Source organism: Moesziomyces antarcticus, assembly GCF_000747765.1.
Source record: "Moesziomyces antarcticus DNA, scaffold: scaffold_v10037, strain JCM 10317, whole genome shotgun sequence".
Classification (NCBI taxonomy): Eukaryota; Fungi; Basidiomycota; class Ustilaginomycetes; order Ustilaginales; family Ustilaginaceae; genus Moesziomyces; species Moesziomyces antarcticus.
Window position 1 is genome coordinate 14560 of NW_014638973.1, and position 14374 is coordinate 28933.

The 14374-nt window shown below is 60.8% G+C and overlaps 7 protein-coding genes across 7 annotated transcripts; 2 read left to right on the forward strand and 5 right to left on the reverse strand.

The window, feature by feature from the left end:
* Positions 1-367: 367 nt before the first annotated feature.
* Positions 368-1501, reverse strand: PAN0_037d6311 (class I glutamine amidotransferase-like protein; the record flags this gene model as incomplete). Its single annotated transcript, XM_014798236.1, has 1 exon — positions 368-1501. The coding sequence occupies one exon, from the start codon at positions 1499-1501 to the stop codon at positions 368-370; it is 1134 nt and encodes a 377-aa protein (XP_014653722.1).
* A 261-nt stretch (positions 1502-1762) lies between these two features.
* PAN0_037d6312 (uncharacterized protein) lies at positions 1763-2371 on the reverse strand (the record flags this gene model as incomplete). Its single annotated transcript, XM_014798237.1, has 1 exon — positions 1763-2371. The coding sequence occupies one exon, from the start codon at positions 2369-2371 to the stop codon at positions 1763-1765; it is 609 nt and encodes a 202-aa protein (XP_014653723.1).
* A 1194-nt stretch (positions 2372-3565) lies between these two features.
* PAN0_037c6313 (trp-Asp repeat-containing protein) lies at positions 3566-5284 on the forward strand (the record flags this gene model as incomplete). The annotated part of the gene is made up of 1 exon (XM_014798238.1): positions 3566-5284. One exon carries the CDS (start codon positions 3566-3568, stop codon positions 5282-5284), a length of 1719 nt encoding a protein of 572 aa, XP_014653724.1.
* A 251-nt stretch (positions 5285-5535) lies between these two features.
* PAN0_037d6314 (glycoside hydrolase) lies at positions 5536-7116 on the reverse strand (the record flags this gene model as incomplete). The annotated part of the gene is made up of 2 exons (XM_014798239.1): positions 5536-7037; positions 7101-7116. 2 exons carry the CDS (start codon positions 7114-7116, stop codon positions 5536-5538), a joined length of 1518 nt encoding a protein of 505 aa, XP_014653725.1.
* A 1204-nt stretch (positions 7117-8320) lies between these two features.
* On the forward strand, positions 8321-10736 carry PAN0_037c6315 (nicotinate-nucleotide pyrophosphorylase; the record flags this gene model as incomplete). The annotated part of the gene is made up of 5 exons (XM_014798240.1): positions 8321-9155; positions 9418-9753; positions 9819-9885; positions 9944-10567; positions 10628-10736. The coding sequence occupies 5 exons, from the start codon at positions 8321-8323 to the stop codon at positions 10734-10736; spliced, it is 1971 nt and encodes a 656-aa protein (XP_014653726.1).
* A 51-nt stretch (positions 10737-10787) lies between these two features.
* PAN0_037d6316 (PAP2-domain-containing protein) lies at positions 10788-11858 on the reverse strand (the record flags this gene model as incomplete). The annotated part of the gene is made up of 1 exon (XM_014798241.1): positions 10788-11858. The coding sequence occupies one exon, from the start codon at positions 11856-11858 to the stop codon at positions 10788-10790; it is 1071 nt and encodes a 356-aa protein (XP_014653727.1).
* Positions 11859-12277: 419 nt separating this feature from the next.
* Positions 12278-13825, reverse strand: PAN0_037d6317 (APG6-domain-containing protein; the record flags this gene model as incomplete). The annotated part of the gene is made up of 1 exon (XM_014798242.1): positions 12278-13825. One exon carries the CDS (start codon positions 13823-13825, stop codon positions 12278-12280), a length of 1548 nt encoding a protein of 515 aa, XP_014653728.1.
* Between the last annotated feature and the right edge of the window lie 549 nt (positions 13826-14374).

Here is a 14374-nt window from a genome sequence, read left to right on the forward strand (position 1 = left end):
TTGAGCCTCTTCTGGCTTTGTTTGCTGGCTACAGTATGCTTTCATTGTGGCGCTCTGATGGCCTTTGACTCCGCACCACACGCTGACGTTGCACAATGCAGCGAACGGAGCCTGATTCCCACGACGTGCACACTCACAATAGAAGCGCAAAAAAACGTACAGAGTGTTCGTATTCCGATTGGGGGCGAGACGACGATTCCAGATACAGGTACAGCTCAGCGCGGCCGTGCAGCTAAGCGAGGGCCGGCCGCGCGAGGACAAAGAGCAAAGACAGCAAGACGACGGGGGGAGATTAAGGGGCAGTGCGAAGACGAGAGCGGACAAGAAAAAGCCAAGGACCTGCTGGCTTTTTTGGGGCGAAGCGAAACTACAACGATGCGAGCGTGGGCAACAACGAGGCCAGCACAGCTGCGATGCAGGCAGCTAGCGACGATGCACCCAGCGACGACGTGGCGCTGTTCTTTTGGAGCGCCGACTTGGAGTAGGGCACAGGTGTACCGGAGACGAGCGTTGAAAACGGATCGAGGGTTGCTGCGGAAGCGCTTGGGCCGGTTGGCGTGCTCGAGGGTACGGCGGTAGGGTCGTATTCCGAACCCACGGCGCCCGCCGCTGGGTTGGCCGACGACGACTTGAGCACGGGCGAGTCCATGAGCCACGACACTGCACCCATGATGTGCTGTTGAAAGACGGGATCGTTCCACATGGCATTCGTATGTCCCAGCGCCGTATAGAAGCTCCTCCCCTCTCCACCCGTCCCCGCTGTGCCCGATCGGATCTCCTGCTTGGTAGGGTCGGTCCCGCCTCCCACCTTGACATGCGGGTTGTAGGTGAGCTGATCGCCCTCCTTCCACCACGCGATCGGGTGTGGCGAACCTTGCTCGCTCGCACGCTGCTTGACCGTCTCGACCGGATCCGCATACGACGACTCATCCGCCGTGATGACATACTGCTTGCCCCACTTGGACGGGTTCGAGTTGAAGTTGTACATCTCGTCGTACACCCGCCACGTCGCATTCAGATGCTGCGTCGACGGATGCGTGCGGTTGACAATGTCGAGCGTAGCATGCGTGATCTGCGGATGGTAGTTGAAATACGCACCCACCAGTCGTCCATACCAGTGCTGCTCGTACAGCGCATCGCATGCCTCGTGTACGCCCATGTAGCCTCCGCCCGCCTCGATGTACTTTCGCATGGCCTCGGCTCCGTCCGCGGAAAGCGCCTTGCCCGAAACCGAGATGAACATGAGCATGTCGAACTGCGACAGCCACCCATCCTTTTCAAAGTCGCTCGGGTCGTCCGAGTGTACGGTGTCGATGGGCGGATTGGCTGTTTTGGCAAGCTGCTGTACCGCTTTGGTCGCGGTGGGGATCGAGTAGTGGTGGAAGCCCTGCGTGTAGGTGTAGATGAGCATCTTTTTGCGCGCTTCCACCGACGGCGCCGCACTCAGCACCAGCGCCAGTGCTGCGCATGTGAGCAGGACCGCCTTGCGTGTCGGCGTCATTGCGGGAGGATGTGTGTCGGGGATCGTCAGGTAGTGATGTCGTCTCGGGATTTTCTAGCTTTGCTCCTGACGATGACGACGTTTTGCTCAACGAGACTGTGGATTGAAAGAGTGTGTTGGGAGTGTTGTTCAAAAGAATGTTGGTCGGGTAGCGTGAAAGGGAATGGGGGAGTGGGGTCAAGAGAGCAAGTGGAGATGGTGGATGGAGAGGGAGTGGGAGAGGGAGTGGTGTTAGTATGGTGTCGACACCATCTACAGGAGTCAAGTCAAGCCAGGGCTGAGGCGGTGCTGCGGAGACGGCAAGGGGGGGGAAGGGGTCTGTTGCAGGGCAAACTTGACAGGCAGCTGAGCGGCAGCGGAGAGTGAAAATGCGCACACAGACATCGAAGCCCTTCGCTCGTGGAAGGCGGTGTGTGCGCGGGCGTCGAGATTTGGGCCATGCCGTTGGCGGGCAGGAGGGACGGCAGGGGTCAGTTGCGCCAACGGGCGCCAACAGGGGGGAACGACGGCCACGGCAACGGGAGGAAGGAGGAACGAGCGCAAGGCCTGCAAGGTAGATTGAAGGATCGTCGAAGCGAACGCAGCGTGCAGCCGGTGCAGCAGGTGCAGCAGGTGCAGCTGTTGCGAGCGACGGTGCATCTCGACAAAGCTTGCCGGTGCATGCGGTGTCTGGGTCTGCGCATGGTGCCGCATTGTTTCGGCCATCCTCTGCGCAGCTACAGTACACGGCCAATAAAGCTCGGATGGCTCATCATCTGCGTTCATTGCCCAAAGAGCCATAACCAAGCGGGACTGTATGTAAACACGATACAGGTGCAAAGAGGCGTCGAGGCGTGCGTGTGGAACGGAGGCGGCGTATGGAATGGGCATGTCTGCTCTCAGCCGTCCCAACGGAGCGGGGCACGATCAACACTCGTAGCCATGTCGACTGTGTTTGCTGGCGTGCAGCTGGTTGGGCGCGAAATGCAAGCGCGCCTCACGCACTGCACGCCTGCGCGTAGAGTGCCTAGAGTGCGTGCGTAAAGTGGTTGGATGCCTTGTCGGCTGCTGGGCAGTGCGAGTGCGCGCTGCATTTTGGTGTTGGTTTCAGCCGGAGCTTCGTGTGTGTGTGTGCTGGCAAGGCAAGCGGCGTGTGCAAGGAGGTGCCGAAAATACCGCCCCGCGTCGGCAGCTCAAAAAACAGAGCTGCGCCTTGACAGCCGAGATGCCGATCGCTCGCGAAAAAGGAAAAAGGAAACGATCTGCAAATCTCGCCTAGCGAGCCCCTCCCCCGCCGCTGCTCCCTCTTCTCTCTCTCTCGAGCTGTCGACTGCGATCTTGGCTACAGCACGATCAAGCTCGTTGCTGCTCCGATCCGCTTTGCTTTTTCCCCCGCAACGCCAGGAATAGCATTCATATCTCCCAAACGCTCTTCGACGGGTGCTACCCCACCGACGTGCGAAATTGACCTGCATTCACGCTCCGCTTCGCCGGCAATGCCAACACTCAACTTCGACCAAACTCGCAATTTTTGGCGCTCCGCCCACCAAAATCCCATCTCGCCAACCGCCGGAGCGCTCATGCATGCTCAGATGCTCGGCCTGCGTGATCCAAGCTTCTTGGCCTTACCTTGCGCTCGTATCGTTGGTGTGTGACGTGCCAGTTGCATCCCGGCGTGCCGGCGTGCCTACAGCGTTTGGGTGGCGCGCGCGCCGCCAAGACTCGACCATGCCTCAACGCCGCCTTCCAGGAATGCGTAGGAGCAGTCACTTTATGCACCTCGACCACGCCGCTCGCGTGACGAGTCGATTCCGAGTGTCGACACCTTTTTTGGAGGAGATGTGGCTGCACTCGCGGTCTAACAAACTAAATCTGGGAGTTGGACTCACGTGACGCTGGTCAGGGTCTTTTTGGGAAATTTTTCGGGCCACCGGTCTCGCACGATTTGGAAGAAGGCGCAGCTGGCTCTCTCCACATGCAGATGGGAGCACGAGCAAATTTGCACCCCTCCTCCTCCATCCGCAGCCTCATCCTCACCATCCATCCCCTCAACACACGACTGCACGCACACCACCGCTCACCATCATGGAGTACGCAGCATTGCGGCCGGTAGCGTCCAGCTCGGCGCGGCCGTCGTCGTCGCGCTCGCCCGAGTCGCACTACTGGCGCAAGTTCCGCGCCCCCGTCTTTGTCAAGGAGCTCGCGCCCATCACGTCCATCCACTTTGTCCCGCCCGTCTCGGTCTACTCTACCGCATCCGAGGACGACGCCGCACCCACCTCGGTGGTGGGATCGACGTCCACCCAACCCACCAGCGTCTCGGCACGCCAAAAGTTTGCGGTGACCACGGGCGCGCGCGTCCAGATCTACTCGATGCGCAACGCACGCGTCGCCAAGACCATCTCGCGCTTCAAGGATGTAGCGCGCTCAGCGAATTTTCGCTCCGACGGTCGACTCATGGTGGCGGGTGACGATTCGGGCTTGATCCAGGTGTTCGATACGACGTCGCGCGCGATTCTGCGTACGATGCGCGGCCATTCGAATCCGGTGCATGTGACCAGGTTCTCGCCCAACGGAACCGAAATCATGTCCGCCTCCGACGATCGCACCGTCAGGCTGTGGGATGTACCCGAGCAGAAGGCGGTGCACGTCTTCGAGGGGCATGAGGACTATGTTCGATCCGCCGTGTTTTCGCCCGACAACCCGGCGCTCTTGCTGAGTGGAAGCTACGATGCCACCGTCAAGCTGTGGGATGCACGCATGGGCGAACAGGGCGGATGCGCCATGACCATGAACCACGGCGCGCCTGTCGAGGACGTATTGGTGTATCCGACCGGCGGAGGTGGTGTGGCGCTGTCGGCGGGTGGACCCGTGATGAAGGTCTGGGACCTCATGATGGGCGGTCGATGCATGGCGAGCATCTCGAACCACCAAAAGACCATCACCTCGCTCGCGCTTTCGGTCCACTCGGGTGCAGACTTTTCCGTCGACAACACCGAGTCCCTCGGCGGCATGCGTATCCTCACCGGAGGTCTGGATCATCTCGTCAAAGTGTACGATCCAGCGCACGATTTCAAGGTGACGCATACGATGCGGTACCCTTCGCCGATCTTGTCGATGGCAGTGTCGCCGGACGAGTCGCATATTGCGGTGGGTATGGCGGATGGCACGCTGTGTGTGCGCAAGCGCGACATCAAGGCGAGCGAGCTCGAGCGTCGAGAAGCCGAACGCGCGGCTATGAACGCGGGCGCGTACGAGTTCTTCATGCAGGGGAGGGTGGCGACCAACCAGCCGGGCAAGGTGAATGCGCGTCGGGCGACGGACGATATCCGCGTAGACGCCGTGCGCAAACGCAAGCTCGCCGACTACGATCGATTGCTCAAATCCTTCCGCTACTCGGATGCGCTCGATGCTGCGCTCCGCAAAGGCGTCGCTCCCAGCGTCACATTCGGGTTGATTTTGGAGCTGATTCACCGTAGTCCGAGGGGTTCGGCGGATGGGCTTAGACGCGCTATTGCTGGTCGCGACGATGTGACGCTCGAACCGGTACTCAGGTTCTTGCTGCGCCACGCTGCCAACCCGAGCTATGTAGACTTGGTCTGCGACACGCTCAACGTCATCGTCGACACGTATGCGGGTGTGATCGGTCAGAGTCCGCTGATCGACGATCTTTTCGGAAGGATCTGGGCCAAAGTCGCCGACGAACTGCGGTTGCAGCGCGACCTTATGCAGGTCAGGGGAAGTCTCGAGATGATTCTGTCGGCTACCGCGATAGGTGCCGCTTCCGCTGCCGCCACTGCGTAGCTTGCACTCTTCAATCGCATTGCATTTGCCTCTGTTCTGCCCGTCCAAGCGTGTTCGCTGGGTTGAGCCTGGAGATTTCGTATTTTGGGTTCGAGAATGTTTGAGAGGCTTCAAAAACAATTGGGGTCACGAAAAAAGACACGGGCGATTCATAGCATAAACCGAAGCTGAATTGTCCATAACGAGAAAACAGAGGGTGGGGATTGAGGGACACGATGCGAACGAGTCTTGCGAACACCGGGTGCGCAGATCTACTTGGGCATGCCCTTCTTGACGTTGTCCCACTTGCTGAAGGGATAGGAGATGTGGTTGAGCGTTGCGTCGAGGGTGCCCATATTCTTGGCCGTCAAGGCAACCAGACTCCTATCCGCACCGCCCTGGGTCTTGGTAGCATCGCCACTGAGCTCCCAGAACATCGCACCACGCAGACGCTTGTTGCGGATGTACTCGCACTTGAGCAGCACATTCTGCGGCGTATCGTACGAGATAAACTCGCGCTTGGCCGAATCGTAGCTCCAACTCGCCGCGATCTTGGTGTTGATCATCTCCTTGGCCCCCTTGACGGGGAGGAACTTGTAGTCCCAGTTACCCGCCTCCCAAGTACCCTGTCCCGTACCGTTGTAGGGTTTCTGAGGTCCATCGGTGTTCTGGAACCCGCGACCGTAGAGGGGGATTCCGAGGACGAGCTTGTGGGAAACAACGCCGTTGTTGATGTAAAAGTTGACCGCGTCGTCTGCAGAGGGTGGCTTGCCTTTGATGTTCCACAGGTTGGCTTGGTGGCCCGTGACCGTGGACCAGGCGCCGGAAAAGTCGTACGCCATGAGGTTCCAAAAGTCGAGGTACTGATCCATCTTGGCCACCTCGAGCACCTTGTAGTGGTCTGCACCACACGGCGCAGCGATCGAGAGCAGATAGGGAACCTTGTCCTGCTTCTTGGCTGCATGAGCCGTCAGTCCCGCGCGCAGCTCCTTGAGCAGCGAGGTAAAGTTGGTCGCCTGCTGTGCATTGGCCGGATACTCCCAGTCGATATCGAGTCCATCCAGTCCGTCATTCTCAAGGATGGCGATGGCAGACGACACAAAGCGCGCGCGCTTCTTAGGGTCCGCCGCCATGGGCGCAAAGTGCGGCCCAAACGTCCAGCCACCGATGGAGAGCATGAGCTTAAGTGCGCGGTTCTGCTTCTTCATGAGCAGAAACTGCTTGAAGTTGCCGTAGAGGTTGTTGCCCGTGTCGTTCCACGAGTCGCCGGCATAGTGCAGCTGCTCGTCCGCCCACAGGTCCGTGAGGATGCACTCGCCCGTGTCGGGCTTGACGTCGGCAAACGCATAGAGGATGTGCGTCAGCTGGCTTGCGGGCACGTCAGAAGGTGCGTACTTGCGGCCGTAGATGCCCCAGTTGGTAAAGTAGGCCAAGTTGACGCGCGGAACCACGGCTCCGTTGGTGGTAAAGCTGTGGCCGTCCGCATCAGTGGCGTCGTCCTCGGGCGCAGTGTCGCCGTTGGCAGGAGCAGCGGGCGTGGTTGGAGCAGTCACTGGAGTGGTACCGGTTGCGGGAGCGGTGGTAGCGGGGTCAACCGACGACGACGGCTGCGAGGTAGCAGGTGCGTTGGTGGCAGGGGCTGTGGCGGCGGGCGCGTCGGTGGCAGCCGCCGTCGAGTACGCAGCAGGCTTGGTGGGCGAGGGAGGCAGCGACGAGGCGGGCGACGACGACGACTTGTCCTCGTCAAAGCGCCGCGAGAGCTTGTGTTTGAGGCCTGTAACCAGAAAAGCAGGTCAGTGTACGGCCTCGGGAGCGTGTATGCGCTCGCAAAACTTACGAGCAAGGATGGGCATGGCGGATGTCTAAGTCCGGTTGCGTGGTTTGTACGAGATCGAGGTCAAAGTGCAAGATATGGTGGTTGTTCAACGGTAACGATGGCGAGGGCGATGTGGAAGGGAAGAGAGATGGTAGTGCACTGGCAAGAGGTCGGGGTTGAGAGTCGGGTTGGAGGTGCGCGGATCGGAGCGTGTAAATAGGGCGAGCGGGGGTCGAAGGTGCACACTCCACGACGGTGCACACGAGCGTCTGCGTGGATGTATGCCCTCAAGGACGGGCGGAGAGGGGGTCGATGTAGCGGTGCAGCATACAGTCGTCTTGCCAAGTGGACAGGTGGTGAGCTTTGTTCGAGGCAGATTCTACCGAGCCCTGAAAAGCTGCAACAGCGCCTCATGCGCATCTCGACAGCCTCACCGCGCGCTAAGAAAAAGTGGAGGCGAGGCAGACTTTCCTATTCGAGCGGCGAATTTCGAGCCGCCAACAAAAACAAGGCTGGGAACAAATGCACCTTTTGGCTGCCCCTGATTCTCTCGTACCTCCGACTGCATACAGTACACTCTGTCCGCCCTGACACTGCGGCCATACACTGTAGCTCGATCGGCCCACACAATCATCCCGAGTCTGTACTGTATGCTCGCTTTCACTGTGTACCAACTGCGTGCTTGGTGGGTCCGATCGAGAGTGAGCCAATCGGTTGTCGTCCTGCTAGCATCGAAGTTGCTCGATGCTCGATCGGACAATACGGGGACGCAGGCGCCCGCTCGATTAGCCTGAGAACGTCCGTCTTGGCATGCGTCCGAGCGGTGCCTATCCGAGGCGGATGCGTGGATGCGTGGCAAGCAGATCAGCAGCGCAGTGCCGAAACCGGGCAGGATCGGCGTGGATCGACGCAGCGGCCAGCTTGCAGCTCCGACCTGCTTGGCCCAACTCTACCTTGCCGCGAGGCTCTGCCTTTGCCTCGCGGCCCTGCCGAGACCAACACTCGCATGCAATCCCGAACAGCAGCGCTCCAAGCTTGACGCGCCAAATTGGCGCCCCACCAAACAGTGTAAGATCGAGACCTGCTCAATCGTGAGTTAGACTTGTCGGCCGATTGGAGTGCGCTCGGCAACCACCGGATACGCGCCGCGGCCCGGCCGACTTCTTCCATTGCTCGGGCAGGACCCTTGGGTGTGCGCAGTTGCTCCTCACCTCCACGTACCGCACCCATCCAGCCCAAGCATGTCCGCATCCACCGCCAAGCCAGCAGGCGTATACGCCCACCTCCTGCCGCCGTCGTGGAAGCGTAAGATCGCAGAGTGGCTGCAGGAAGACTGCCCCTCGTTCGACTGGGGCGGCTTCGTGGTGGGCGAGGACACCAAGCGCGCCACACTCTTCTGCAAGAGCGAGGGCTGCCTCGCAGGCGTACCGTTCTTCGACGAGGTCTTCCGCCAGCTCGACTGCACCGTCACCTGGCACTACAACGAGGGCGACTGGCTCGGCTCGTCCGACGGCAGTGCGGTCAAGATTGCGGTGGCCACGGTGACGGGTGCGTCGCGCAAGATCCTGCTCGGCGAGCGCGTGGCGCTCAACACGCTCGCGCGGTGCTCCGGAATCGCCACCGCCTCGGCACGATTCTTGGCCAAGGCGAGAACCGCCGGCTACACGGGCATCGTCGCGGGCACGCGCAAGACCACACCGGGGTTCAGGGACGTGGAAAAGTACGGCATGCTCGTCGGAGGCGTCGACATGCACAGGTACGACCTCAGCAGCATGGTCATGCTCAAGGACAACCACATCTGGTCCACTGGATCCGTCACCAACGCCGTGCACGCCGCAAGGTCCGCGTGCGGCTTCTCGCTCAAGATCGACGTCGAGGTGCAGAGCTACGACGAGGCGGTCGAGGCCATCACTGCGGGCGCCGACGTGGTCATGCTCGACAACATGGACGGCGACACGCTCATCTCCAACGCAACGCGCCTGAAAGCAGAGTTTGCGGGAAAGCACAAGTTCCTCCTCGAATCGTCCGGCGGTATTGACATCGACAATGTCCAGCAGGGCGGACACGTCGACAATGGTAAGTGCCCGCCAGTTATGTACGGTCGTGAGTTGGAAGCTGACTGTTCCGAGTTGGGATCGCAGCTATCGACATTATCTCTACCAGCTCCATCCACCAGTCGACTAAGCACGTCGACTTTTCGCTCAAGATCGACCCGTCCTCGTAGATGCATCCGACCCATCGCAATCGCAATCGCAATCGCAATCGCAAAGGATCATCGGATCGATTCGGGCTGTGTGCATCGGCCTTGCCGACGCCACATGACACGCGCGCGAACCAGTCGGCCTGCTTCCGACGCGTCTGAGTGAAGCCAAGTGGGGCTATATAATACACGCGGCCGGCTTCGAGTTGCCCAGTTGTGGCGCACGTTTCATTGCTGCCTTCATGATGAGCGCGCTACAGGATAGCGACGGCGTGCTGGTGCTGGCGCGCATCGATGCGCTCGTCGCCGACCTGCTACACCAGCTTGCCGACCAGCTAGATGCGGTGCGCCCCGCGCCTTTGCGGATCTCATCCACGGTCGCCGAGCCAGGCGAACGAGACGCTGATGCTGCGCAGCGAAAGGCGCGGCCGGTGATGTTCCCCACGCGCGCATCTAGCGGCGTGCGACGATTCGGTGAGTTGCCCCCACGCGCTCCTGTCCTTTTGTAGGCGCCTGACTCACTCGCGGTGGGGGTGTAGCGCAGTACGTGCGTGTGCTCGAGGTGGTGCAGGCGAACCTGCTTGCCGGACGCACGATGACCAAACGGTAAGCCACTTCCTCTCGGCTCTCCAGACGCGTGTGCTGATCGTGATGGCGCGGACAGGGACGTCTACTATACATGCAGCGAGGTGTTTAACACGCAGCGCGCGTCGGACTTGGTGGTGGAGCGACTAGGCCAGCTGCTGGGCTGCACACGTGGGTCGCTGGGGATCGTCGCCTCGACGCGCGGGCTCGTATCTGGGTCGATGCACCTACGCTCGCCCGACGGTCGTTCTGTACACTCTGTTCGTGGTGAGACGCAGCGTATCCCCGCCGACATTGGCGCCGCATGGACGGTGCACCTCACCTGTCCCGAGGATTGCCGCGGACACGTCGTGCTGGTCGTCGAAAAGGCATGCGTCTTCCAGCGCCTACTCGACCTCCAAATCGGCAGCTTGATCGTCGTCACGGCGTGCGGATACGCCGACACCGCCACGCTTCAACTCGTGCGTTTGCTCGCTGCATCCCCCTGCCCTGGAGGCGTGCGGGTGTGCGGGCTGTTTGATGGCGACCCGTACGGCGTGGACATCCACATGCACTACTGCGCCGCCACGCCCATCGAGTGGCTCGGTGTCGACGCAGACGAGTTTGACCTCGCGCCCCACACGCACACGGCGCTGCGTGCCGACGAACGCACAAAGGCAATGCGTCTCCTCCGCCACCCCTCCCCCGTCCGGGAAACGCACCGGTAAGCCATACCCCAACCGCTTCCGCACTCAACACTCCACTGACGAGCAAGCCTGCACAGACGCCGCCTGACATCCATGCTGCTCGACGGATACAAGGTGCAGATCGACGCCGCATACAACTGGACCGGCGGTCTGGGCGCCTATCTGCAACACAAGCTCGAGCTATAGCGTGCGCCAAAAATTGAGCATTTCCATCAATCCTTCCTACAGTGTCTTGGTCTAGACGCGCGGTACGGTTTCGCGGTCGGGATACTCGAGCGAGGCGTCGATGCCGTTGGTTCTAGTCTTTGCAAAGGCGGCGGATTCTTCGTCGTCGTCGTCCCTGCGCTGCGCACCGTCAGCGTGGGGGCTCTGAATGTTGAACTGCGCATAGCTGGTGCGCTGGTCGTTGTGCTCGGGGTATGCGTCTTCGTTGGCGGCAGCGAGGTGTTCGTTGGGGATGCGGGGCGAGTAGGGTTTGTGGCTCTGCGCATGGCTCAGCGGCGGGTAGTAGAGCTTGTACGACCAGTACGCGATGACCAGTCCGAGCAGCGAGCCGGCGATCACGTCGGTGGCATGGTGTCTATAGTCCATCGTTCGGCTTACCGCAATGAGCGTAGCGGCCATGAGAGGGGTGCCGCACAGCCATGCCGTGACCGCATGGCCTCGACGGTCGAATAAGTGCAGCTTGCCTGCGAGGTACAGCGCCAGATAGGTGAAACCGGCAAAGCTCGTGCTCGCGTGGCCCGAGGGGAAGCTTCGGAAGCCGTCGCGCAGCGTCTTGCTGTCCACGCCCACGCTGCAGATGGCGTCGGTGACGAGTCCGTATGGCTCGGCATTGCGCGAACCGGCCAGCGGCTGACATCGATCGATCAGATCCGGGCGAGGTCGGCCGACGGTGACCTTGACGATGGTGGTGATGGTGAGCGTGAGTGCGTTGGCGAGAACGAATCCAAGCAGGCCGTTGTGGAGGTCCCAGACGGACCTGCTGATGCCGAGCGAGAAGCCTACGATGATGAGGGCAGGAATTAGCACGGCGAGTACACCAAGCAGCCAGGTAGGCACGCGTTCATGCACGGCATACGTGTGCTGGATCGAGGTGTCCGTGAGCGAGAACTCGCGCCGGAAGCCGTGTACATTGTTGATGATGGCGAGTAATCCCGCAAGCAGGATGGTGATGATCCAGTCGGGCAGATACGAGCGCAGCAGCTCCAGTCGACGACGGCGTGTCAGGGGCGCGTGCGACGAACTCCACCGCAGCTGCGAGTAGAGAGACTCGCGCTGCCGACTTGTTCCAGCATGGTCCGTCATCTTTGTCTAGGGAGGGATGGTGGTAGTCCGAAACCAACTTGTCCAAAGCCAGACTGCGGGGATACAGGAGCACGCGTAGATCCTCCGAGCAGAGAAGTCGCGCATCATGCATACGGCTCGTCTTGGCTCGGAGCGAATTCGCAATTCCCGCCCCCCCGCGCCTCGTACAGACAAAGTCCATTGCCGCTCCACTGCCGCCATGCGCTCTCTCTTGGCAACTCGGCAACACACACAGCCTCACGCGACCTCAAACACAGCAAACCTTCGACTCTATTTTTTTGCCCCGGGCAAGCTGCACAGACCTCCTATCCCCGGCCCGATACCCCCTCTGCTTTCCGAACGGTGGGCAAATTCGGCACACCCGCGACCTTTCTTTCTGGTATTGCATTGCCCACTACGTTTGGATGCGGGTGCTTTCGCTATGCGCCCACGCTACCTACCTGCTTGCCATTGATGCTAACCCCACCCCCCTGCGGCTGTTGGCGTTTTTCGCGCTCGAGCGTCCACATGAGCACGCGGTTGCACGTTACGAGCACATGCCTCAGCGCGCGCGTCCACGTCTCGTCGCTACCGAACTGGAGCCTGATACTCGCCTCGCCGATCTTGTCCTTGTTGATGGCGTGCGGGGTCTGGAACGCCGCATCGTGGCTGCCCGCAAACTCGACGACCTGCTTGAGACACGCCAGGAAGCCCGTCTGTGCATGGTCGAAGCGTCGACTCTGCAGCAGCCGTCCGATCTGCCAGTCGGACGAACCGTACAGCTCGTACACCGCCTTCTCACCCTCCTCATCCACCTCCCCGACGTTCGGATCCATCCCGCCAGGCGCAGCAGGTAGAATGCTGGATGCGGCGGTTGTGGATGAGGCAGAGTACCGATGTGAATGCGTGTCCTCGTATCTGTATACGACACTGAAGGAGCCCTTGGGCACGAGGCGGTACCCGCGGAATCCGACGCCGAGCTTGCGTGCGATCACATCGAGCAGCAGTGCCGTCTGACCCCATGCCGCATTGATCTCGTTCCACTCCACCGCTTGGCCGGGCAACCTGCCCAATCGAAGCCCGTTGATCGTCGCGATCCCGCCAGAGTGGCCGATGCAGAAGGCGTCCGTGTACACGTTGGATGCGCGCAGCCGCGCGAGCAGCTGCCGATCGTGCGCGATCGACATGCCCAACGAGCTCTTTTCGTCCTCGAGCTTGGACAGCGTGAGCGTGTGCGAAGAGTACTGCGACCAGAACCGCTCCTCCTCCTGCTCGAGCGCGCGTTCTTCTACGCGCATCGCCTCGAGTTCCGCCTCGACTGCGAGACGCGCTGCTTCCGCCTCGTCCAATTCGGCCAGTGCGGTTGCTTCGTCCTCGGCCAGCTGCGCAATCTCCCGCTGCAGCGCCAGGCATTCCTTGCGCGCGTCGGATTCGAGCGCAGCCATGTCGTCGGCACTGCTCGGCCCAGCTTCGGCCGAGGAGGCGGTGGATGATCGCCGCGCAGGCTTGGAGGGCAGAAGCTTGTATCGGCGCAGTTCGGACTCGAAGGCGAGGTACGAGTCGCGCTGGGTGCGCAGCTGCGACATCTGCGCATCCATAATGTCGAGCAGCGTGTCGGTGCACGCCTTGCACAGCGGATGGTCGATCATCGTCGCCGAGCCTTTGTCATTCCCGCTCGCTTCGGTCGCAGGCGGGTGCGAGAGCAGATCAAACAGCGCCGACGACGCCGCGAGTCGTGCAGACAGAGAGTTGGCATCGGCAGTCGACGCTTCCACGCCGTCCGCCTTGGATGCTTCTTGGGCGGATGTGCCTTGGTTCTTGTCGGGCGTCGAGACGGTTCTGGACGTTGGTGTGGGCCGGTTGGGTTGGCGAGAGGCGATGAACGAGTCCTGCACAAGGTCGTAGGCGGACTGGTTCAGGTCGAGCTCCGAGCCGACGCTGGGATGGAGCAGCAGCGGCTGCCTGCATCGCTGACAGCTCCACGACATGGTGGCGTGCCAAACGGAAGATTCAGAGCGCCGCTGTAGGATGAGAGCGACAGGAGTGTCACCGACAGGGCTAGCGCGACATTTCAAAGCAGAAGCAGTATTCGGAGGCGGCAACGCTTTGGGTGATGATGTGGTGGTGGTGGTGGTAGTGGTGATGCGAGCCTTGGCTGCACATGCGCGACTTCCGATTCAGGGTCCAAAAGCGTTGGCGAGCTGCGCATCGACGCGCCGAAACACGCACGTCTGCCTCCACCTTTTTCGCCGACCGCTCAGCAATCCGCTCAGCCAACGTCAAGAACGCACGCACTGTCAAAATCGTCAAGACAGGCAAGCAAACATGCGCTCTAAGAGAAGGACAAGAGATGTTCGCCGTGGACTTTTGTTCGTAACTACGTGACAAGAGGCCGCGGAGATGTGGCTGACAAAAGTTACGAGATGCACGTACTACAAACGCCCTCATACCATCGTTCAGATGTCTCAAAGCCCGACTGTTGAGGAGGAAAGCGAGCGTGAGCACGAAAGTAGGAAGAAAAGAAGAAAGGGGGGGGG